At 38.1% G+C, this 23,435-nt stretch overlaps 2 protein-coding genes and 1 non-coding gene across 3 annotated transcripts; 1 reads left to right on the plus strand and 2 right to left on the minus strand.

Moving 5' to 3' along the window:
- Positions 1–4,352: 4,352 nt before the first annotated feature.
- On the minus strand, positions 4,353–5,648 carry LOC140862782 (uncharacterized). Its single transcript, XM_073265814.1, has one exon. The coding sequence runs from the start codon at positions 5,646–5,648 to the stop codon at positions 4,353–4,355; it is 1,296 nt and encodes a 431-aa protein (XP_073121915.1).
- A 376-nt stretch (positions 5,649–6,024) lies between these two features.
- LOC140869872 (small nucleolar RNA R71) lies at positions 6,025–6,131 on the plus strand. Its single transcript, XR_012146863.1, has one exon. It is a non-coding gene; the product is annotated as a small nucleolar RNA R71 (small nucleolar RNA).
- A 10,859-nt stretch (positions 6,132–16,990) lies between these two features.
- LOC140864233 (protein SMAX1-LIKE 7-like) lies at positions 16,991–21,357 on the minus strand. The gene is made up of 3 exons (XM_073268265.1): positions 20,084–21,357; positions 19,396–19,642; positions 16,991–18,981 (listed from the first exon to the last, which is right to left on the minus strand). The coding sequence occupies exons 1-3, from the start codon at positions 21,301–21,303 to the stop codon at positions 17,218–17,220; spliced, it is 3,231 nt and encodes a 1,076-aa protein (XP_073124366.1). The 5' UTR covers positions 21,304–21,357; the 3' UTR covers positions 16,991–17,217.
- Between the last annotated feature and the right edge of the window lie 2,078 nt (positions 21,358–23,435).

Below are 23,435 nucleotides of genomic sequence, written 5' to 3' on the forward strand. Positions count from 1 at the left end.
TTGGGAGAGTCAGTGAGTCGTTACGTGATCTCATCCTCGGGATCCCAAAAGCACAGCAGCAATCCCTCGTTTATCAGATTTGATATCCCGGTTTAAAGACATGCATTTCATTACATTGTTATTGATTACGTTGTTTTCTTGAAAGCATGTTTATTGTTGTATTACTTGATATGTTGTTTTTACTGGAATTATCATTCTCACCGGTTATCCAGCTGTTGCTTTGTTTTGTATGTGTACTTGGCAACAGGTGGGTCAGGAACAAGTCAGAAGAGGCATGGTTAGCTTCATGGGAAAGATGTAGAAGTGAGACTCGGTTTAGAAGTCGATTTCAACATGTCAATCTAGTTATGTTAGAACATGTCTAGCTATCGAACTTCATCGTTATATTGTTGTTGCATGTTCCCGACTTTGGTTTGGTTGTTGAACTCCAGAACTCATGTTTTAAAGTGAGGAATCAAGTTTGTAACGCATGTTTATGTTTTGAAGTATTGTATGGCTTGATGTTTTTGTTTTTGGTGAGTTCTAGCACCGGAGCAGCCAGGGAGGCGCGCCCGCGCGCCTGCGCCCCTTCTCGAGCAGGGCGTCATGCGCGCCCGTGCCTTGGAAGGGTGCGGCCGCGCATGAGCCAGGGCACCGTGCGCGGCCGTGCCTGATGAGGCGTGGCCGCGCGGGCCCTGTTAGAAAAAAAAATGTCTTGGTATTTCCTTGCTTGTTAGTTAGTTTACTCCTTTATTAGATGTTTAGAACCGAGGTCTCACATTAAGTGGTATCAGAGAGTTAAGATTCTTGGTTGAACTAGAGTGAGCGGGGTAGATCGAGTCTGCGTGTATTGGCTCCTCGCATGTGTTTGAATTATTTAACTGTGTACTTAATTCCATGCGAGCATGATTTATTATTGAGAATTTTTTAATTACATGGTTATGTGATTTAATTTTTAAAGCATGATCTACTTGAGATATCATTGTTTCTGTTATCGACTGGTATCCGGTATTCCAAGAGGTTGTAAGGGCACTGATTGTAGCGATTGAGATATCTCGTGTCCTAACCTTTGATTATCAGATTGGTCCTCGTCGAGTGATAAACAGAAACATACCGCCAGTTATCCCTACAACTGAGCAAGCTAGTACTGAAACGGTTGAGATGGATGCTACAGCAACGCCTATGAAAACCTTGCTGAAGAGGTTTCAGTCGTTCAATCCGCCGTTGTTGTTGGGTTCAGAAAATCCAGTTGACTGTGAGAGTTGGTTGGATGATATTGATCAGCTGTTCGATTCCATTGATTACACAGATGACCGCAGAATCAGGTTAGTCATTCATCAGCTACGTGGGGTTGCTAAGAGCTGGTGGATCATGACAAAGAAAGCATTTGAGAGTAGAAGTACGGAAGTTACTTGGACTTTTTAAATCTGAGTTTTATAAGCGGTTTTTCCCTATCTCGTATCGCAAAGATAAGGGAGCAGAGTTTGCCAATCTGAGGCAAGGGAATCTAAACATTGAAGAGTACGTAGCTAAGTTTGATAGTCTGTTGCGTTTTGCACCGCTATTTGCCGGAGATGAAGAAGCTAAGGCAGATCAGTTCATCAATGGTTTGAACCCCGACGTCTTCACGTTGGTAAACACCAACTGGCCTAACAAATTTGCGGATGCCATGAATCACGCAAAGGGAGCAGAAGCAGGCTTGTGGAGGCAAAGAGGTAATCAAGTGGCACCTCAGCAGCAGAGGCAGTATCAGAATCAACCATCTCAATATCAGAATCAGCCACCTCAGCATCAGAACCAGCAGCAGAGGTATGAAGGTGGAAGCAGTGGGGGAAACAGAAGGGATCAGTTTAAGGCAAGAGGGAAACAGTTTAAGAGGCAAGGGAACAGTTCTTCTAGTTCCAGTGGTTCGAAGCAATTCGGTTCAGAACAGAGTTCTAGATCATCATCCTTGTACTGCAGCAAGTGTGGGGGAAGACACTCACCGGATCAGTGTGTGGGAGTCTTCGGTAATTGTAACACCTGTCAGCAATCGGAACACTTCTCTAAGGTGTGCCCTCAGCGTTTTAGAGATCGAGCTCAGAGTGGGAGTTCATCTCGAACTACAGCTCAACCCGAGAGGCAGTCTTCTGCAGTGCACTCTTTCCAGCCTCAGCAGCAGAACAGACAGGGAGGTAACTCTAGTGTGAACCAGCCTCCGAGACAGCAGGCACGATTCTTTGCTTTGACAGTGGATCAGGCTCAGGCAGCACCTGATGATGTTATAGCAGGTAACTGTTCAATTTTTGGTTATTCTGCTCATGGTTTGATAGATACAGGTGCTTCCCATTCCTTTATCTCTGAGAAATTTTTGTTATTGCATGTCTTGCCTACTGAGTTGTTGCCTACTATATTAGTTGTTACTTCACCGTTGGGTGGAGGAATTGTTTATGTCAGACTAGTCAGGAACTGTGAACTTTGTTTTGAGGGGAATTTGTTAGAATTCGACTGTATTGTGCTTGGACTGTCAGATTTTGATTTTATTGTCGGTATAGATGCTTTGACCAAGTACAGGGCAATAGTTGATTGTTTTCTGAAGGTTGTCAGGTTCAGACCTGAAATGGCAGACGAGTGGAAATTCTTTGGTAAGGGTTCTCGATCTAGAATTCCTTTGATTTCAGTGTTATCTATGACTCGTTTTTTACAGAGAGGTGCAGAAGGATTTTTGGTTTATGCAGTTGATGTACTGAAATCTAGCCCAGCTTTGGTAGATTTACCAGTGGTTAGAGATTTTGCTGATGTGTTTCCGGAAGATGTTTCTGGATTGCCACCTATTCGAGAGATCGAATTCAGCATCGATTTGGTGCCAGGTACTCAACCTATTTCCAAAGCTCCTTATCGTATGGCACCTATTGAACTGAGAGAGTTAAAGGAGAAACTTGAAGATTTGATTGCCAAGGGATACATCAGACCTAGTGTATCGCCTTGGGGTGCTCCTGTTCTATTTGTTCGGAAGAAGGATGGTTCTATGCGGCTTTGTATCGACTACCGTCAGTTGAATCAGGCTACAGTTAAGAACAGGTATCCTTTACCCCGAATAGATGACCTTTTTGATCAGCTGCAGGGTTCTTCTGTCTATTCGAAGATTGATCTGAGGTCAAGCTATCACCAGCTGAGAGTGCGAGAGGAAGATATTCCTAAGACCGCATTCAGAACAAGGTATGGTCACTTTGAGTTTATAGTCATGCCATTCGGTTTGACTAATGCTCCAGCGATTTTTATGGGTTTTATGAACCGTATCTTTCAGCGTTATTTAGATGAGTTCGTCATTATCTTTATCGATGATATTCTTATCTACTCGAAGAACCGTACTGACCATTCAGAGCACTTGAGGACCGTATTGCAGATTTTGCGAGTTGAGCAGTTGTTTTCCAAGCTGTCTAAGTGTGGATTCTAGTTAGATCGAGTTGTCTTTCTAGGTCATATTATTTCTAAAGATGGGATTTCTGTTGATCCCAGCAAGATTGAAACGGTTATGAATTGGCCTAGACCGACATCAGTACCTGAAATCCGAAGCTTCATGGGTTTAGGTGGTTATTATCGCCGATTCATCGAGGGTTTCTCGTCCATTGCCAATCCGATTACCCAGCTGACTCAGAAGAATGCGCCTTTTGTCTGCACATCAGATTGTGAGGCTAGCTTTGTTGATCTGAAGAGGAGACTAACCAGTGCTACGATTCTTTCTATTCCGAAGGGTACTGGAGGTTTCACAGTCTATTGTGATGCTTCTAACCGAGGCTTGGGTTAGAATTTAAATCTGAACTCCATATATTCTCAAATTAAATAATCTCGGATCAAAATTAAATAATTTTGGGGCATTACAGTCCTAGTAGGTATTAGCTCATTTTTCTCGTTCTTAATGACAGTTATTCCCCTTTTTTCGGTACACATTGAACAGGACTCACCCATGCACTATCAGAAATTGGGTAAATAATACCTGCATCCAGAAGTTTTATCGTTTCAGCCTTCACTGCCTCTTGCATTTTTGGATTCAATCTCCTCTGTGGCTGGACCAACGGGTTGATGCTCTCTTCCATTAAGATTTTATGCATGCAGATGGAGGAATTGATTCCTTTGATATCTGCCACCTTCTAGGCGAATACACTTTTGTGACTTTTGAGAAAATCCACTATTTTGGTTTCCATTTCATCTGCCAAAGTAGAAGAAATTATTACAGGTAAATTTTCATTCTCACCAATAAATACATATTTTATATGAGTTGACAATGGTTTCAATTCCACAGCCGGTCGTTCTTCAAGGCTTGGCTTCTGGTGTACTAAATCCTTCCGATCACCGAGATCTTCGAGTTTAAGCTTGCCACCTTTTTGCCACGACTAATTTTCGTTCAAGTATGTCTTTATCTCATCTCTTCCTGAATTTATTTCGTCCTCATGAATAGGAGATACAAGTGCAGCTTCTAATGGTTCCTGGAGTGTATCCTGCACATAATTATACAAAAGTGAGTCCACGGCATCTATCTGAAAACATTCTTCATTATATTGTGAACATTTAAGCGCATTAAACACATCAAAAGAAATTTTCTCCTCTCTCACTCTCAAAATTAGTTCTCCCTTTTGGACATCTATGAGTGCTTTTCCTGTTTCCAGGAAAGGTCTTTCCAGAATAAGAGGCATGTCCAGATCTTCTTGCATATCAAGTACCACAAAATCCGCCGGAAAGATGAATTTGTCTACTTTCACTAGTACATCTTCTATTATCCCTCTTGGATACTTTATGAATCTGTCAGCCAATTGCAACGACATCCTGGTGGGTTTCGGCTCTCCCAAACTTAGTTTCCTGAAAACAGAACATGGAATTAGATTTATGCTAGCACCTAAATCACACAAATCTTTATGAAAATACAAATCATTAATTATGCAAGGGATAGAAAAACTCCCTGGATATTTTTGCTTTGGTGGGATCTTGTTCTGAACAAGTGCAGAGCAATTTTTTGGCAAACTAATCATGGCATGCTCCTCCAATTTTCTCTTGTTGGAGAGAATCTCCTTCATGAACTTAGCATAGCTTGGCATTTGCATCAGTGTGTCGGCAAAAAGAATGTTGATATTCAATTTCTTGAATACCTCTAGAAATTTTGCAAACTGGGAGTCTAGCTTGGCTTTCTTGAGAGCTGCAGGAAACTGTGGTGGAATAACAAAATTATTTTGTGATGTGGGTGGTTGTGTAGAAGTAGAATACTTACCTGCAGTTTTCTCTGGTATAGTATCTTCTAGCTCTTTCGCTTCTTGCCTCTCAGATTCTATCCTCTTTCCACTTCTCAATTCAACTGCTTTGACCTGCTCTTTTGGATTTTTCTCTGTGTCGCTCGGAAAAGTACTTGGATCTATACTAGACATCGCTTTAGCCAACTGCCCTATCTGATTTTCCAAATTCTTTATCGATGCATCCTGATTTTTCATTCTGGTTTTAGTGGATGATATGAACTTTTGCATCATCTGTTCCCGACTCGACTTCTCCTCCTGATGCTGTTTCCCATAATTTTGATTCCCATAGGGCCTATTATTCGGTCCTCCCCATGAAAAATTCGGATGTTGTTTCCACCCTGGGTTATATTTATTTGAGAATGGATCATTCCTAGGGCGGTTTTGATTTCCCACATGGTTTACCATGCCTCCCTATGGTTGATATGATGGATTTCTAGTCTGATAATCTTTCGTGAATTGTTCAGCACCACATTTCTCACACCACACTTCTTGAATATGCATCGCAGAATGCCCTAAACTTAGCTCTTCAATCCTCTTATTCATGACCTCAAGCTGAGCTGCTACTGAGGTGAATGCATCAACTTGATGAATTCCTGCGGATCTCTTGGCTGCACTTCTCTCAGACTAAGGGTGATAACTACTAGATGTCATCTCCTCAATTAACTCATATACATCCTTTGGTGATTTTCGTAATAAATTACCACCTGCAACTGCATCTAGCATGGTGCGATTAGAGTGAGGAAGACCATAATAAAAAGTTTGTACCACAAGACCTTCTTGTAATTGGTGGTGTGGGCATCTCCTCAATAGATCTTTATAGCGCTCTCATGCTTCATAGAGTGTTTCATGTTTTCCTTGAGAAAATGTTGTGATTTCATCTCTTAGTTTCATCGATTTAGATGGTGGGAAGTATTTGGTGAGGAAAGCTTTCGCAAGATCATCCCAAGTGGTGATGGAACATCCAGGTAGATTCGTTAGCCATGTTTTAGCCTTATCTCTTAATGAAAAAGGTAATAAACGCAAATGAATAGTGTCATCAGAAACTCCCTGCATCTTGAAATTATCACAAATTTCTAGAAAATTTTTCAGGTGAGCATATGGGTCATCGATCGTCATCCCACCAAATTGGACTGTGTTTTGCACCATTTTAATGATAACAGGTTTTATTTCAAAATTATTCGCTGCTATGGTTTCCCTGATGATTCTTGGTCTGGTATTTTCAATGGATGGCTAGGCGCTATCCATCATTGATCTGTAGACAGGTGGTGCATTATTCTCAGCATCTCCATCTAAACGTAGTTGTTCTTCGTCCGCCATTGCTTCTTGTTGTAGCCTTCTTCTCCTACGAAAAGTTCTTTCGATTTCTGGGTCAAAATGTACAATTTTTGAATCAGGTGAATGTTCCATGCACTGCAAGATAATCTTGCAGTTCACAGATGGAAAAAGTGATTAAAATTGGTATAAAGAAATGTAAATAAAAACAAATTAAAGTACTCAATAGTCCCCGGCAACGGTGCCAAAAACTTGATCGAGCAAATACTAACACTTAAAATCAATATAAATATCTCTTAATTATACTCAAAATTATCACCAGTGCACGAATCAAGTTATAGTAAAGTGTACTGAGTACGAGTATCGTCCTCAGGGACTATGTCACAATAATTCAATTATTTTATTCCTCTACCCAAAGTAACGAAATTTTGGTGAATGATAATACGAAAATTATAAAATAATAATATCAACTTAAAATACTTGAGCTAAAATAAATTAACCACAGCAAATTTTAGAGCAGAAAAATATAATATGAGAATATTTTGTTGGAATCTCGGTTCACCTTCCCCCTAATTGAACTGGACGATTGACATTTACTTTTATACACATAAATTCAACAGGAATTCCTGAAATATCAACACTCTTTCTCGAGTTTATGCCAATCTAATTCAAGTTAATGAAACAATAAAATCTCTTTAATTATTTATCATTACTGATTGCTTTGCGTTCCTTGAATTCCTACAACTTTCAACCGGGTGGTCTATGGTTATCAACGTGTACTAAATATCATATCTCTATGCATATTTTAAGTCCATGGATTGTGTCATTCGTCCTAATCATGAATCTATCTCTCAATAACAATTCACAACTTACGAATTTATGCTAAAGTTAGCTACTCCTTAACATAGAAAAATAAACCATGACAAAATCAAATAATTATATAAAAGTAAACTCCTCTCGTCCAATAAATTCAATCACATGAACGTGTTTCGGGGTTCGGATCCCCTAAATTCCAACAAAAGAGAGTTTAGCTACTACAATTCATCATAAAAATTAATCTAACAATGTTTTTCAACATAAAAATTCAAAGTTTGGAAGAGAAGAAAACTCAAAACAAGTCGAACGATCTTCCAACCCCTTCACAGCCGCCGTGCCTTGTTCTTCTGCGTGTCGAATCCTTAAAACGTCTGAAAATCTTCTATTTATATCGGCCTTAGAGTCCTTTTGAAACATCTACTACTAATAAATGCGAAATTTTTTTTTTTAAAATAATACTACTATACATACATGCCCATACATATATGTATAAAATTTAAAAATAATACTAACAAATAAATTCTTTTAATAATAACTTAAATAAATAAAAATATTAAAACATGCAATATTAATAAAAATCTGTAACTCAAAATTCAAACCCATGCATGCGAAAATAAACATAAGTAAAGTGAAACGTGTTTAAAATCCTTGATAAAATATTTCGAACATAATAAAGCTCTAAGGCAATGGTCACGGGGTCCACTGCTCCGTGACCTCATAAGTCCTCACCACCGGTAGGAGCTACATAAACTTCAGCATGCTCACCTGCACCATATAAGCGTAGTGAGTCTAGGGGCTCAACATGTCTAATCCTTTATAACAAGGTTAAAATAATGCATCACATAATTACTAATACATATACATGTACATGAGCATACATGGAAATATTTTCATCACATAATAAAACTGCTGAATCATAAACTGAATCATAACCATAATCATAACCATATTATTTCTTCATCATAAATAACATAATTGAGCAATGCTTTTGAAACCTGAAGATGGTCCTATCCATAAGTGTGACGCTCATGTGTCGACTGATCAGTCTCATGAACCAACGTACGATGGCGGTGATAAATCACCTCCTATGGTAGTAACCTACCGAATCATAGGGTGGATAACCACCCCTATGGTAGTAAAACTACCGAATCATATGGTGGAAAACCACCCATATGTCACACATACTTCAATTTCCACCAAAATATTTTATTGCTCATCATTTACATAATTATATACATAAGAAATTTCATGAATGCATGCACTGAAAATATGTCCGTAATATATATTTAATTTATTTTCATAATAAATATACTTATACTTAAAATATAAACTTTATGCATAAAATAATTAAATATATATTACGGACTTATTTATTTTTCATGGGTTGGTCCAGACTGCTGGTCACTCACTCTAAGCCCATTATATTAAAATTAAAGCCCAATAATCATATCTTAGCCCAAATAACTTGATTAACTTAACTAGGCCTAAATAAAAATATTTAAGCCCATTTATTTAATTAAACCCAATAAAATTCTAGACTGGCCCAAAAATCCACCGACTGGCCCAAAAATTCTCATGGGCTCCCAAGCCCATAAAATCATTGGGCTAACTTAAATAAATTATTTAAGGCCCAAATAAAATTATTTGGAGGCCCAAATAATTTTTTAACTAATTTTTAAAGCCCAAAATACCTTTAAACTATTAAATACTTAAAAATTAAAATACTCGAGCCCGGCCCACCTAACCCGGACCCGGACCCTACTGACCCGATCCATGACACCCCAGACCCGACCCGGACCACTCAGCCCAAGCCCAACACAAAATAAAACCCAAAAAGTGAATTTAGTGTCAAACGTCATGTACAACATAAATTCTCCTAACGTCAGAAATATGCTTAAAATATATGAATTCTAATTTTGTGGTTAGTTTAGGCTTAAGGCACTCAGATTCTCCTATTGGAGGATGGAAATTCCCCTAACAGTATTTACATGTCATCGTCTCTAAATAGCGTAATCATATAACATTCAGTAGTTAATTCCATATCATTTCCTAGTTGCCTCTACTTACAGTCCATGGAATCTAAACTCCTCAAAATCAAAATACTAAGTCAATTACCTAATAAACTGAATAATCCCAACGTAAAACGAAAGTATCGAGATAACAGTTATAATATCAAGTCATTAAGCTGACTCGTGATTATTCCAAGTGCTTCAAATACTCATACGTGTGTCGAACCAACAACCCAAATTCTCAAACGACTCAACTCTTAACAAAAGAACTCACTCCAAATATATATATATATATCGTCAACTCTTAGGCTATATCTAAAGCTTATATTATACTTGACATCGAAACCAAAATTTATAACAAGTGTTATGCCACACCTGACCAATTACACGAGCCTATAAAAATTTAGTCCTTCATCATTCAGTCATCACAATATTTATAAGTCAGGCTGACAAGTTCCCAAATCTATTTATTTAAACATAGTGACTTGAACGTCAAACCCAATAAAGCTTACATGGTAACACCAACCATGCGAACCCTTAAGTATTATCAAATATTATCAAATTCTTTATCAAACTAACTCCACAATTATTCTTATTTTCAAAGATTCAAGAACCTAATACAAAACATACTTATCATCAATTTATACCTCATATAATTAATAGTACAAACTTAAAACCACAAACCACCAACTATAATCTTATGGTATAAGTGTCATCTCCAAGAAAATCATGACTTCTTCGTCAAATGAAAAACCTTAATAGTTAAATGAATGACAATATGATATCTGTGAACCCGACTAACCTAATTTGACACAAGCAGACTTAATTCCCAAAAATATATACTAGCCTCTATAAAGTAACATTTTAAATTCACCAAAGAAGAAAATGATACAACCCTCGATTAATCGATCTTGCGAGGAATCCTACTCTTGCTTCAAGCAATAATTCTATTCCTATCACATTAACTTAATACCTCTTATCGGAATTTACCTTTATTGTTTTGTCTTCCGCTCTTCACAAAAATTTCCTAGATAGGGTCCGCTACCTCTTACCATCACAAACCCAATAATTTACCAATGAAATCATTCTAACTTAAAATCAATAAGTTACTACAAAAATTCAAATGACAACCCATATATCATAAATATCAAAATTAGTTTCAACAAAATAAAATCGAATTCCCAAATTCAAAATTCCTTGTGGTCAATCAGTCGTATAACATGTCTTGGGGTATACTGTATCACCACATATTCTTCACGTAAATCGCAATGCATAACTAAGTATTTTAAAACTTTGCTAACATAAAGTCTTAAGTCATAACATATGCTCCTGATAAATCATAATAAAACATTTAAAACTTACAGACCGGTAGTAGGATTTATGAGCTTCATGTGGCAGTAGGACACCCTCCAAGGACCGCGCTTTGATACCAATTGAAACATTTAGCTAGCTCAATGGTACCAGGATTGAGGGAACATTGCATTTATGACCTGGAGTGCAAGGTTCGAATCCTGGGGAGGGCAAAAACTCCCCACCAGAGGGGAAAAGATCATGAGAGCAAGAATGAACTGGGCCAGCCCAGTTCATTATACCTTTCCATGTGAAACACCCAAAATCTAAACTTTCCAAATTACGCGCAAGCGCCCGAGCTGCAGAATTGACAGCCCGGGCGCAGGAAATTATACATCCATAATGTCCCATTTTTTCGAGCATGCTCTTGGACTGCAGCAATGACCGCCTGAGCGCCTACTCCTCTGCCTCGCTTCTGTCCACATTTTTTATACCGCGCTCGAGCTGCAAAAATGACCACTTGGGCGCACCTTGTTTCTCGTCTGAATTTTATTCTGTCCTTTCTTACCTGCCACAATAACCACAAAAACACGAGGAGTGAACAAAATGCATGAGAAAAACACTAAATGTACATAAATTAACTTTAACACAACAAAATGATTTGACATTAATGCAAAACACACAAAAACCATGCAATAAAAAAACGTAAAAATGACTCATGTCACTGCCCTATTCTCTCTTCCAGGTAACTTATTCGAGTTAAGAATTGCGTATTTTGTATGTAACTTTTCTTTGAATGTACATTTGACTTCCTGATGCAGCTCAGAGTTCTTCCAAGAAAACTCGCACTATGAAAGCTGGAGGGCTCACGTAGATCGTCTACCGTAAAAGTTAGGAAGAGCGCCATTGTTTCTCATAGATGGACGATGCAGTTCTCCAACAGCTCAGAGGGTCCAACAATTCCTAATAATGAGGATGCTATTTCTGCTTCACCTATTACCTCAACCATTAAGATTCAAGCCCCCGTTCCTGGAGGGACTACGACTCAGGTTCAAGGAAAGGCCAAGGAGACTTATTCTCCGGCCAAAAAGAAAGCATCTTTAGTAGTAGAACAAAACCATTTTGTAGATAAGATCCCCATAAGTATTCCATTGTGAAACTTCCTGGTGCTCATGTGAGTGCTCCTGATGCAAGGTTTCCCGTTGCTGCCGTTCCTAACAGCACTTCAGATACTGTGAGTGCACCGATTTTTTTGAAGCTAACTCTTAGTCTTGTCTATATTTATGTGAAGTTTGGTACTTCTTTATTCATTTCAGTGCCTTTTGTTTCAAGATCATGCATCTAGGAGGATACAAATTTGTACCATTCCCACAATGACCATGGATCTAGATTTTAGCTTCTTCCACAAGGCAACAAATGAACCAGCTCTGGAATCTTCCATGTTCCCTATTCAATCTTCCATTGCTTCAACTACTGCCACTCTCAAGTCTCTGGTCCAGCAAGATGTATTCTCTTTGGATGAGCCCCAACGCCATGATATGATGGCAGCTTTCCAACTGCTTCAGAGTTCCCTTCGTTTTGCTGATTCTCCATTGGGTATGACTTTAAACCTTCTCCCTACTGTCCTTTCACATGAAGAGGAGTCCAACAGGAAGTATGCATCTTTCTCCTCCAAGATTGATACATTTAATTCCTCTAAGGAAACTTGGGATACTTTAAAAGTCATGAGAGATGGTGATTTTACCAAGATTATTGAAACTGGGCAAGATCTCGATGCCAAGGGAGAGAATATAGCCAAACTGAAGGAGGAGTTGGTTGTCGATGAGACAAGGCGTTTGAGGTTGCTGGAGGAAGGGGAGACCATTAAATCTCGTGTGCTTGCTACAGATGAAGAAGTTCAAACCAAGAGGAGTCAAATGGTGAATAAAAAATATGAGTACAATGGATGGACTAAATCTTTGGCTGATGCAATGAAAATGAGGGCTGAATGCATGTTGAAGTGGAAAGATTTTGGTGAAGCTCTCTTTAAATAGTTCCATTTAATGAAATAAAACAGTTGCTCTATATTTTATTGTTATGTTTTGCAAACAACTAGGTTTTTGTTCTGCCCTGCTTCTGGGCGTCCCTCCAATGAGTATCTACTTCTGGCTCGTTCCTTGAGCACACGAAATGTGCTCAACTTGGGGGTCATGTTCCTTGGTTCGGTGTACCTAGGTTTGAACAAGAGTGTCTTGGACACCCCTTTGCGTAAACTCCATGGAGTGTCCTGGTTCCTCCAACTTTGGCTTTTCTCTTATTTTCCAGTCATTAGGAGTCTTTATTTTATCAGCATTGGTCCTTCTAATAGTAATGTGTTGGCTCATTGTACCACCAAAGTGTCTACTGTTTTTCTTGTCACCTTCTTCCATACTCTTGGTGAAAGGAGGTGCTATTATCTGCATGTGTATTTAGACACGGCAAAGCAATCTCGGAGGTCATGTATCATCAAAATAAAACTTTTCTACAAATTATGGATGGTGTAAGGAATGCATGTCTTCATCGAAGGTTTCTGGTCACTTGGGGTTCCTTCACTAGTGACAACGTCAATATCCTTTTTGAAATGTACAATCCGCTCATATTGGCCCGTCAATTTTATTTTCGGTCCACTGTTCCTGGAGATCGTTTTTACTTTCCTTATCCTCTAACTGAATACGTATGGAATAAATTGGTTGATCGTCACTTCTCGTTGGCCATGGCGAAGCTCAATTTAATGTGTTCAAGTGTCTTTGTGGTTCCCATTCAAGAAATCGCTCGTGACAGCCTTGTCCCTTTCATGTCATGGTGGGCCCAAATATATGATAACCCTACTGATGCCCTATTCGCTCCTCCAGGTAACATATTCGAGTTAAGAACTGTGTATTTTTTATGTACCTTTTTTTCGAATGTACATTTGACTTCCTGTTGCAGCTCATAGTTCTTCCAAGAAACCTCATACTATGAAAGTTGCGGGGCTCACGTAGATCGCATGCCATAAAAGTTAGGAAGATAACCATTGTTTCTCGTAGATTGGCGACGCAGTTCTCCTACAGCTCAGAGGGACCAGCCATTCATGATAATGATGATGTTATTTCTGCTTCACCTATTACCTCAGCCATTAAGATTCCAGCCCTAGTTCCTGGAGGGACTACGACTCAAGTTCATGGAAAGGTACAAGGAGACGTAGTCTCCGGCCGAGAAGAAATAATCTTTGGTAGTAGAATAAAACCCTTTTGTAGATAATATCTCCATGAGTATTCCGTTTGTGAACCTAAACGTCTTCTCAAGAATACTGCATAGATTCTATGCGAAAAGAAAGAAGTTTCTGTTTTTCGTCCAGAAACCAATATAATGGCAACCAAATCAGATCTTTATCGTTAAAAATTGATTTCACGTCATGAGGATAATTCTTCCCAAATTTCAGGTCGATCCAACGGTTCAACATGCCGCAAATGATTCTGACAGTTGACTAATTATCAAGCCTATGCAAATCCGAAAGCTCTCCTTTTTCAAGCAAGAACTGCAGCAGATCTCATACCCTTTTCTGGCCAATTTCAAAGCCAAACAAGGGATTAAGTTCCATCCAAGAATCAAACAAGGAGCTTCTATCCAAAACCGACTAGATACTGCAATTCGAAGCATCAAATTCTGCACAAGTTCGTGGATTTGAAAGCCTTCGTGTTCGATCATGTCAGCAAGTTTCATTCATGCTTTTAATCCAATTGAGCAAGTTCAAAGACTACCGAAACCTATTTAAGCATTAGAGGTAAGTGGGCGTTTTGTTTAAAGTAATGAAACTTTGTTTTTATTTTCGATTACAGCATGATTTTTTCATGAATAAGCACTCTGTGATTTTTTGGTGTACCAAAACTTGTGAACTAGTGGTAGGAATATATATTCTGAACACTCTGCTCTGTTTCTGTTCTGTTCGGATTCCTCACCCTTTAGAGGATAAATATATAAGGGGCTGATATCAGTTAGCCACAAAATTTGCTAGTAACTTGGTACACTGCCTGAAGTTTATGATTTCTGAATTTCTGAAAGAATAAGTCTCTGTCTCTGTACTCTGTTATATTATGTATATGAATGAAATCCTCTTAAAATGAATTTAAATGAATGTTGGGAATTTTTCCCATTTATTGAGTATCACCCATATCACTCACCCACCCGAATCACCCATCTCAGATAAGAATGAATATGAGATAAACTAATTCTGGGATTGGTGAAAACTTATCAAGATCCAAATTTTTAGTTATGTTTAAAAATAAGCCGCTGCATTAGACTTTGATGTTTTAGTTTTTATTATTTGATCAAGCATTGTAAAAGCTTATGCATCTTCAGTTTATGAATGAAAAGACTGGTTATTCTTGAAATCTATATTCCGAGGCTTGTTTTTTAACATAAAAACTTTAAATAACGCCGATGTCAACTAGGCTAAGTTTCGAGGCTTGACAAAACAAACTTAAAGCATGCAATTAACTTCATTAAACAAAATCAGGTAACAGCGGAATTAAACTTAAACATACTTATACAACCCATCGAAGAAAGCCTTTAAATATCAAATGTTATACAACCATATCGAAAATAGTGTGCTAAAACCCAAATAAAACATGGACCGGGAAAGTCACTCCAGACACCATGGCTCCTGCAAACTTAGTGACCGCTCCCACTAGGTCCATCTAACCTGAGGCCTGTCTCGTGGAATGGGATGTCCGAGACATAAAAACCAAGGATGTGAGCTATAAGATCGGCTTGTATGAAATTATGAGTATAAAAATCTATATGTGCATGTATATGATGTGTACGAGTTATTTGGTCAACAAGGAACAATATGCTCAGTCTAGGCGCCACGAGTAAATAGTACGACGTGGATGCCCCATGGGTATCTGATACACTCGAATCTAGATGTGGGTCCAAAAAATATCCCGGAACAAAAAAGCCCTCTCGACCCGTCGGCTACTATGTACTCTTGGTTTCCTTCCGTCTAAAATAGAGAGCTGAGCAACCCTACTGGTAATGGCTATGTTGAAAGAGATACGGTTCAACGCGATATATATATATATATACACACACACACACACACATGCAATATATAAGCAATAATAATACATGCATATCATAGCAGATAAAATACAACACAACTTTTTAAAAAATACAACACATAAGAATGCATACTCAGTTAGGATATATCGGATAGTACTTTCATACCTCTATGAAGCATTCCTAGAAGCACAGGGTCTAGGCCCATGCCTATAAACCAAGTGAACATAATAGCACTATTACTTGCTTATAAACTTTAACTAAGCTAATAACTACACCCAATAGCTACTAAGATTCCAGACTTATTCATGCGTTCGTCGATAGCCTTTTGGAATCAAAGACCACAACTCAAGCACAGCTCTGCTACAGCTCCAGTAGCACCCCGTATTTCCCGGCCCTCGATGGTACGGCTAGAAGCACTCAAATATACAATGGACTAGGATTGTACCTAAAACATGCAGTACTGATTGTAAGAAATCCACAGCCTATTTATATACGGAGATCGGACGATCGGATCCCAGTATATAAGATCCGAAATTCTGCATACAGTGACTTGCCAACAGTCTTGTACAGTTATGTTCGGACATCCGAACTCACAATAGTAGATTCAATGGCGAAGCATTGTATATCTCCATTCGGGCTTTAGCCCGGTTGGAAAAAAAATATTGAATTTTTTATATATGTTTTTGAATAAATTTGGATTAATGTGTTATTAGCCCGGGCAGCTCAATTAAAATAATTAAAGTATTGAAGGGCTTAAAATTTTAGCCCGGGTAAATTGATAATTCTGGCTCCGCCATTGGGTAGATCCGATCCTCCAAGTGTCTGTGCACTTTTGACACCTCACTAATCTACATTGGCCTAACTCTAATCGGACATTCGGATCCACGTACGGTGCTTCCGAAGTCACTTCGATGGAACCGAACTCTTCGGAGATTCCGAACTCAAATCCTTTGATTTGGAATTATTTAATCACTTGAGTTACTTAAGTAATGACTCTTTAATCGTGTTTTAACATTTTGATCACTTAAAATGATGATTGGGTCACTGGACAAAGTTTTGCGAGCTAACAGATCTGTCACACTATTAGTCGTTTTTCTCATGTGATGAATTGATAAGAATGAGAGAGACTTATGAAGAGATCATATTTCTGAGACCAAAATTCCATCTGGACATAGATCGTCTTTGGGGTTTTGAACTGTTCGAACTACGTAAATTCATAAAATCCGAGAAGATGCGCAGATTGACAAAACTAAATCTCAAACAAAAATCCATACCATAATAATGCTACTTCTTATTTATTAAGGTGCTGAAATTCACAATCGTAGGCTACAACTACGTTAAAATCTTACACGAAAATTACACCCCTGAACGAGGATAAATGACTAGAAAAGGACAATCTAGGCTTAGAATAGTACATATGTAAGACGCAAATCAATACTTAATGAGACCACAGGCTGAGTAAGACTAATATTTAATAACATGCTTTAATAAATATATATAATTACAACAATCATTTGATGTATCTGAAACTAATTCAAGATAATTCCTGCAGGAAGGAGAGATCCGGCTTGCCGATCTTCACAAAAACCGCCATCGCACGTAATAAGCTTTACTACAGAACGTTCATCAATACTGTACTTTCCAATGGCTTCGAGGAATCCCTGCTTAAGAACGCGTTCAATCCAGTCTTCCACCTTGGTGATGTCAAATAAATATGCAGCAGCTAGCAGTTGTTGCATTACATTTGACTCTATCTCTAACGAGCATTCGAAGCCGAAAATCTTGTTCGAGCATTCTTTCATCTCCTTGATTAATTTTTCAGCACGTTTCTCGAAATCGAATGGCTCGAAAACCACTACTCGATCAATTTTCCATTCCAAATCCTCCAGCCATGACTTTGAATTTTCAGAACTTGACTCGGACTCCGGTTCTTGTTTGCTAGGCGTTTCGCTTGCATCAGCGGGAAGGTTCAAGTCCAGGCATCTGTCTACCCCCTTGTGGGCTCGTTTCGACATGTCTAAGATGCCTGTTCGGTCTGTGCTTCTGCCTCTGCTGCTGCTTCCAGTGAGTTTTCTCTTGTTCACAGAAATTGGGTCTGATTGAGTCGAGTTTTCGCTCGTGGGATCATCATTAAGGTCGAATCCAATCCATATCTGAATTGAACGTCCCTTCACCACTGACATCTCTTCCTCCGAGTATTCAGCTCTCTCATTGCCACCGAAGAAACAGTAGCTATCTTTCTTGAAACTTGTTGTTACAAGAAACATGGAATTGCTGATGTTTACTTCTCTTCCACTCAAATCCATAAATCTACCGGTCTTCGCAGCATGAAACAAACTATTTTGAACAACTAAATCAGCCTTTTCGACATTTTCAAGAAACACAACCGACGGCCTTTTGCTCAGCTTTTCGACCAAGTAATCAACAACAGTCCCTCTCATTGACACGTCGTATTTATTCATCACTTGTAGATTCCAGAGTGCATCAGAATGGGTCGTCTCATCTTGGAAACTTAGGTCCGCGAAAATAAAGCTGTTTGCGCTTCCATATAACATCTCCGCAAGCGCCAGGCCAAGCTTTCTCTTCCCCAATCTATCAGGTCCTCGGAAGTTAAACCATGCATCACTGCGACTAGCCCCATGGAGACCAGTCATTTTAGTATGGTATCGAGTTATTGCTTCAACAACAGTATAAATAGCTTCTTCTTGCCGATCACCTACTCTTTTGACTAGGGATTTGTAAAGTACCTTAGGATCATTGACCTCATATTGCTTAAGAGTACTCATATGAGTTTGATCCCCATGTTTCTCAAATTCTTTGTTAGTAGCAGCCGAAACAGTCCCTAAACCCAAATCTGTAGTCACTGAAGTAGGAGATTTTCGACCATTGTTTATGCTAGCACTCGAAGCAGAGAGTTTGAGGCCACCCAATTCACGGTCAAAATTTGAAGGATTTTCGACAGGTTTAGATAAAAGATCTGGATTGTTGGTTTCTGACAGCACATCCAATGTATTAGGTTCTTTAAGTGAAGGGCTCTGCCATAAATCGGTGGACAAGCAAGATATTACTTTCTTACTTCCTTGTTCAGGTGATGATTCATTGGAGTGTTTGCTAGCATTTTCTTTCCCTTCTTCGGAAACTTGAAAACCCGTAACACGTGGAAATGGATAACTGAATTGGCTGGTATATCCTTTGGAGAATGATTGGTTGTAGTGATGATGCTGGCAGATACTATCCCATTTCTTCTGGATCCCAGAAACTTTTGCATTCAGTGACAATCTATCGTCTTTGGCCTGCACTGAGAATTTTCAAACATAAGTTGCAATGACATGTTGAAGAACAATAACAAATAAGGTTGTTTATAAAGCAGTGTGTTGAAGGACATTGATCATGTTGATCATTTATCATTCATACATAAAACTAAATCCAGCCTGGGCAAAGGAGGAGATTCCCATGCTGAAATGGAAATGATTTAGAGATCGTTGTACAGTTTTTCTAATACAAGTTTTGCCTTCCAAAATTCTCACTCACCCCATCTCATCCCATTCCACCCCCGCAGCCGAATTCATGAATTGGTACCTCACAATACACAGAAGAACAATCTTTCTAGCAACAAAGGACTAATGATCAGCATCCTCAAAACATGCACAGGAATCATAAAGCTTCAACATCAGAAGCAGTATGTCAAATCACACAATAACACACACCTTTAAGTCAGAAAGGCCGTTCTGCGTGCTGTATTCAGAAATCTGTAACCAAGAAGGTAAACTTGACTGTGACTGTTCCAAATCCGAATCACAAGTGCCACCATTCGAAAGCGCTTTTACTTCTTGTTCACACTTCTCGTTGCATAGATGACAACGGACAACATAGTGACACGAACTGCCCAGCGTATTTTTCGTATCAGATGGCATCGAAAAGAATCCACCCAACGGAACAAAAGACTCCATCAAGCTGCAATTTTAAGCAGTGCACAAGATTAATCTAATAGAGTCTACTAGAATTCAGTTCAGTATATTGAATTTGAACTGTGACTATCTAGACGAAATCCTAATTCTTAATGTGAAAGGGATTCAAGATTTTATTTGATATTTAATTCCCCTAGAAAGTAAGACTATCATGCATCAGGTAAAGAGCTGACATACAGAGTACGGTACAGGGAGTTATTTTCTTGGTTTGGCTGACTTATCACAAGACATCCTGTTGCCTTGAAGTAAATATTATATATATAAACGTAAAGCAAGCATCCTAATCATTAAATAATTTATCATAAGATGATAAAAAAATTTAGCAGAACATATGGTGAAAAAGAATAAATACAAACCACAAGTACATGAACAAGAACAAGAAACACATAATAATTTAAACAAAAATGGAAAGAAAGTTGTGACTTACCTGGATCTTGGATACGAACCACCCATGGAAAATGTAAGAGAAGTAATAGGCAGAGTTTGCAGGTCCCAGTCATCTTCAATGGAAGGAAATTTGTTCAAGAACTTGAAATGGATTTCATGCGTAGCAGCAGCGCCAATCAACCACAGTTTCCCACCATGAATCTGCAGCAATCCAGTCAATTTGCTCACCAAATAATTCAAACCATCAATACAAACAACATCGCCACACAATACTTTCAAATCACCAAAATTCAACACAACCCCATTTCCCAAAGTATTCTCCACCATCCTTTCCACCTCTTCGAGTCTCAACTTCAATGAATCCTGATCCAAATCTCCATTCGCAAACCTCAAGATCTCATCTTTGACGCAGATCACACTCAAACCACTCAAACCCACCGGCAAAACACCGTCAATTTTCCTCCGCACGACGTCCAAGAAACTCCTCAGGGCATCTCCGGAAGAAACCCCCAAAAGGAGCGGATTCCGTTTCTTGTTTTTCACCATTACTTCACCAATCCTTCTTGAATTCTCATCCCGAGGAAAACAACCCATAAAAGGAAAGTTAAAACCTTTCCCCCCAACCTCGCTAATACTGTCACCACTACCAAAATTACACAAAAATAAAGGTGGGTTTGGCCGCTTGTACCTGGACGAATAACCAAACAGATGGGGCGCATGAAAACTATTCCCAGGCCTAAGAGTAGCTGTTTTTATGTCGTAACTCCTGAATCCCGCCTCCCCAAACACTCTACTCACTAAAGGGTCATCGAGAATCGAAAGTATCAAATTCTGCAGCTCCACCTTCACTATAGGAACAGATGAACACGAAGAATACTGCTGCTGCTGTTGCTGATAATAGCTGAAGTTCTCCGGCTGCCTCCTCTGATTAGCCTGCGATCTTTTCACAGCCGCCATCAGAGAATTCGACACCGCCGGCTGCTCGATTTTCCCCGCCTGTGAAGAAGGCAAACGGTCCAGAGCAACACTCAAAGAAAGCTCCAGAGCTTTGAACTGAACCCGAGTGGAGTACGCATTGTTGCGCGTCCGCATGCATGCTTCACGTAAAGAAGAGTTTGGGAGAGATAGGAGCGACGACACCATGTGCATCGACGTCGTCTGAGCGTGCCCGCGGCGGCGAGCCACCGCCACCGCGTCGTCAAGGGCGGCCGCCGCCTCCTGCGTCAGGCATTGTCTGGCGGCGTTAACGGGCGTCGGCATAGGCAGGAGATCAGCGCTTGATAGTAAATGGCAGTGAGTGCACGTAGAGTTGAAGGCAAGTTTTTATTAGCTTAAAGCGACCATATTCTTCCATTTTTAATATCTATTTATAAAATAATAATAATAATAATAATTTATGCTTCTTTTTTTTTTTCCTTTCTATAATAAAATATTTTTGTTGCACAAGCTGAGAGGGGACTTCTGAATGATTTGGGCTTTTCGTATATTTGTTTATTTATTTACTGATAAAAAAAAAAAAAAAAGTATCATCATGCTATAAATTGAGAGACAGAGATGTCTCATTTCCACCTATTAATCATGTACAAAAACTCACGTGCTATTATTTCATTTTTTTAATTTTATGACATTAACATCTAATTTGATTCGATAAATAAAAAGAATATTTATTTTAATATTAGAAGTTTTATTTTTCATTACAGACATGAACCGATACGACCCTTTGTTTTATTTTTGAGTATTTATTAATTTTATTTATATTAGTTTTAGAGTTTCTTGAGGGTCCTTCAATTAATTTTGAGACTTTTGACGTTAAGTTCGAATATATATTTATATTGATTAAAAAAAGTCGAAAAATAATATATGTATGGGTTTATTAATTGTGGGAAATAAATTTAGAGTGGGGTGGGGTAAGCAATGAGGAAGTGTGAAGCGATTTGTGGGTCCAGTATATTTAGAGGGAACATGGTCCATACAGAGGTATAGATTCTCTTTATGTGAAATTTAGATATTCACTGTACTATTCAGAACCCACATTTTCTGCTACAATTTTTTTTTAATGCTAAAAATAAAACTTATTATATATATATATATATATATATATATATATATATATTCTTATAAAATTTCTACTTTATAGTTTTGTATCCCTTGTTTACGTCAAATTAAGTTTTTTATAAGAAGATTTCAAGAATTTATCTCCGTGAAATTGATCGACGTATTATATATTTTTAGTTTAAAGTAATAAATTTGACATGAAAAATAATAGTTTTTATGAATTTGATCTGAAATCTGTTTCAGAAAATTGATCTACGATATTAACATTGAAGTTTTCATGTTTATTATCATATAATATGAATTAAAAGATTATTAAATTAAGTTGATTAATCTCTGGGATTATCAATTTTTTTTAATTTTTTAATTTTATTTATATCGTAAATATCATTTTGAAAAAAAATTACTATAAACTATCTATTCACTTCATAAAATATATATTTTTTAATCTACTTCATAAAACATATGAAACTTTATATGGGGAGTAATTTAAAGTTATAAACGGTAACATATTTTGAATATTAATGTTTTATTTTTATTTTAATTTTAATTTTAATTTTAATTTTAGATTTGATTTTCACAAAGTTATAGCTGCTGATGAGACATAAAGAGTGAATAAAAAAAAGGAAAATAAATCTGACTTTTGGAATTTATTGATTAATTTAAATTATTTATGTTTATATATTATAACAATGCTGCGCCCACTGAGTTGGAGTGGGGCAACAGAGTGCCTAGATGTCTCTGTCTGCTTACTATTGTTATGCTCTACTTTTGGAGGGTAAATAGAAAAACAGTTAGCACACCCAGATGTGTTGTAAAATATTTCAATTTATTTATTTTATTATATACATTCTTATAATACATATATTATAATAATCCGACTCGAATCATCTCTTAATAAAAAACTTTATGTAATTAACTAAAACTGATAAACTTAATCAAGATACCAAAATAACTCCAGAAACGTAAATACAAATCAGTAGATCAGATGAATAGAACTGGTAACAACAATAATCCAAAATAATTGATTTATACCACCATATCGAACTGTATATCAGCAAATAACAATAAAAAATGAAAATGGGGATACCTCCACGAGTGATCGATATCACCACTTCTACCCCTGACTCGAACCACCTACCTCGATGTCCGACCTGAGATCTATCCGATCGAATGAAGTGTCCAAGATAATACCAAGGACGTGAATGACTAACATCCAGTACGTAAATATGATTATACAAACCTACATGCACATGAAAAATGATGTGACCCGAAATGCTGGATCAACTAGATCAATCCTGCTCAAACTATGCGTCATGAGTGAGTAGTACCATTTGGGG

The sequence above is a fragment of the Henckelia pumila genome, chromosome 4, assembly GCF_033568475.1.
Source record: "Henckelia pumila isolate YLH828 chromosome 4, ASM3356847v2, whole genome shotgun sequence".
Taxonomy (NCBI): domain Eukaryota; kingdom Viridiplantae; phylum Streptophyta; class Magnoliopsida; order Lamiales; family Gesneriaceae; genus Henckelia; species Henckelia pumila.

Coding starts and splice junctions, on each gene's coding strand:
- LOC140862782 (XM_073265814.1), bottom strand. CDS start 5,648: ATGGTAAACCATGTGGGAAATCAAAACCGCCCTAGGAATGATCCATTC.
- LOC140864233 (XM_073268265.1), bottom strand. CDS start 21,303: ATGCCGACGCCCGTTAACGCCGCCAGACAATGCCTGACGCAGGAGGCG. Junction 19,643..20,083: donor GGTTCGTATCCAAGATCCAG/GTAAGTCACAAC, acceptor TTAAAATTGCAG/CTTGATGGAGTCTTTTGTTC. Junction 18,982..19,395: donor ACGGCCTTTCTGACTTAAAG/GTGTGTGTTATT, acceptor TTCTCAGTGCAG/GCCAAAGACGATAGATTGTC.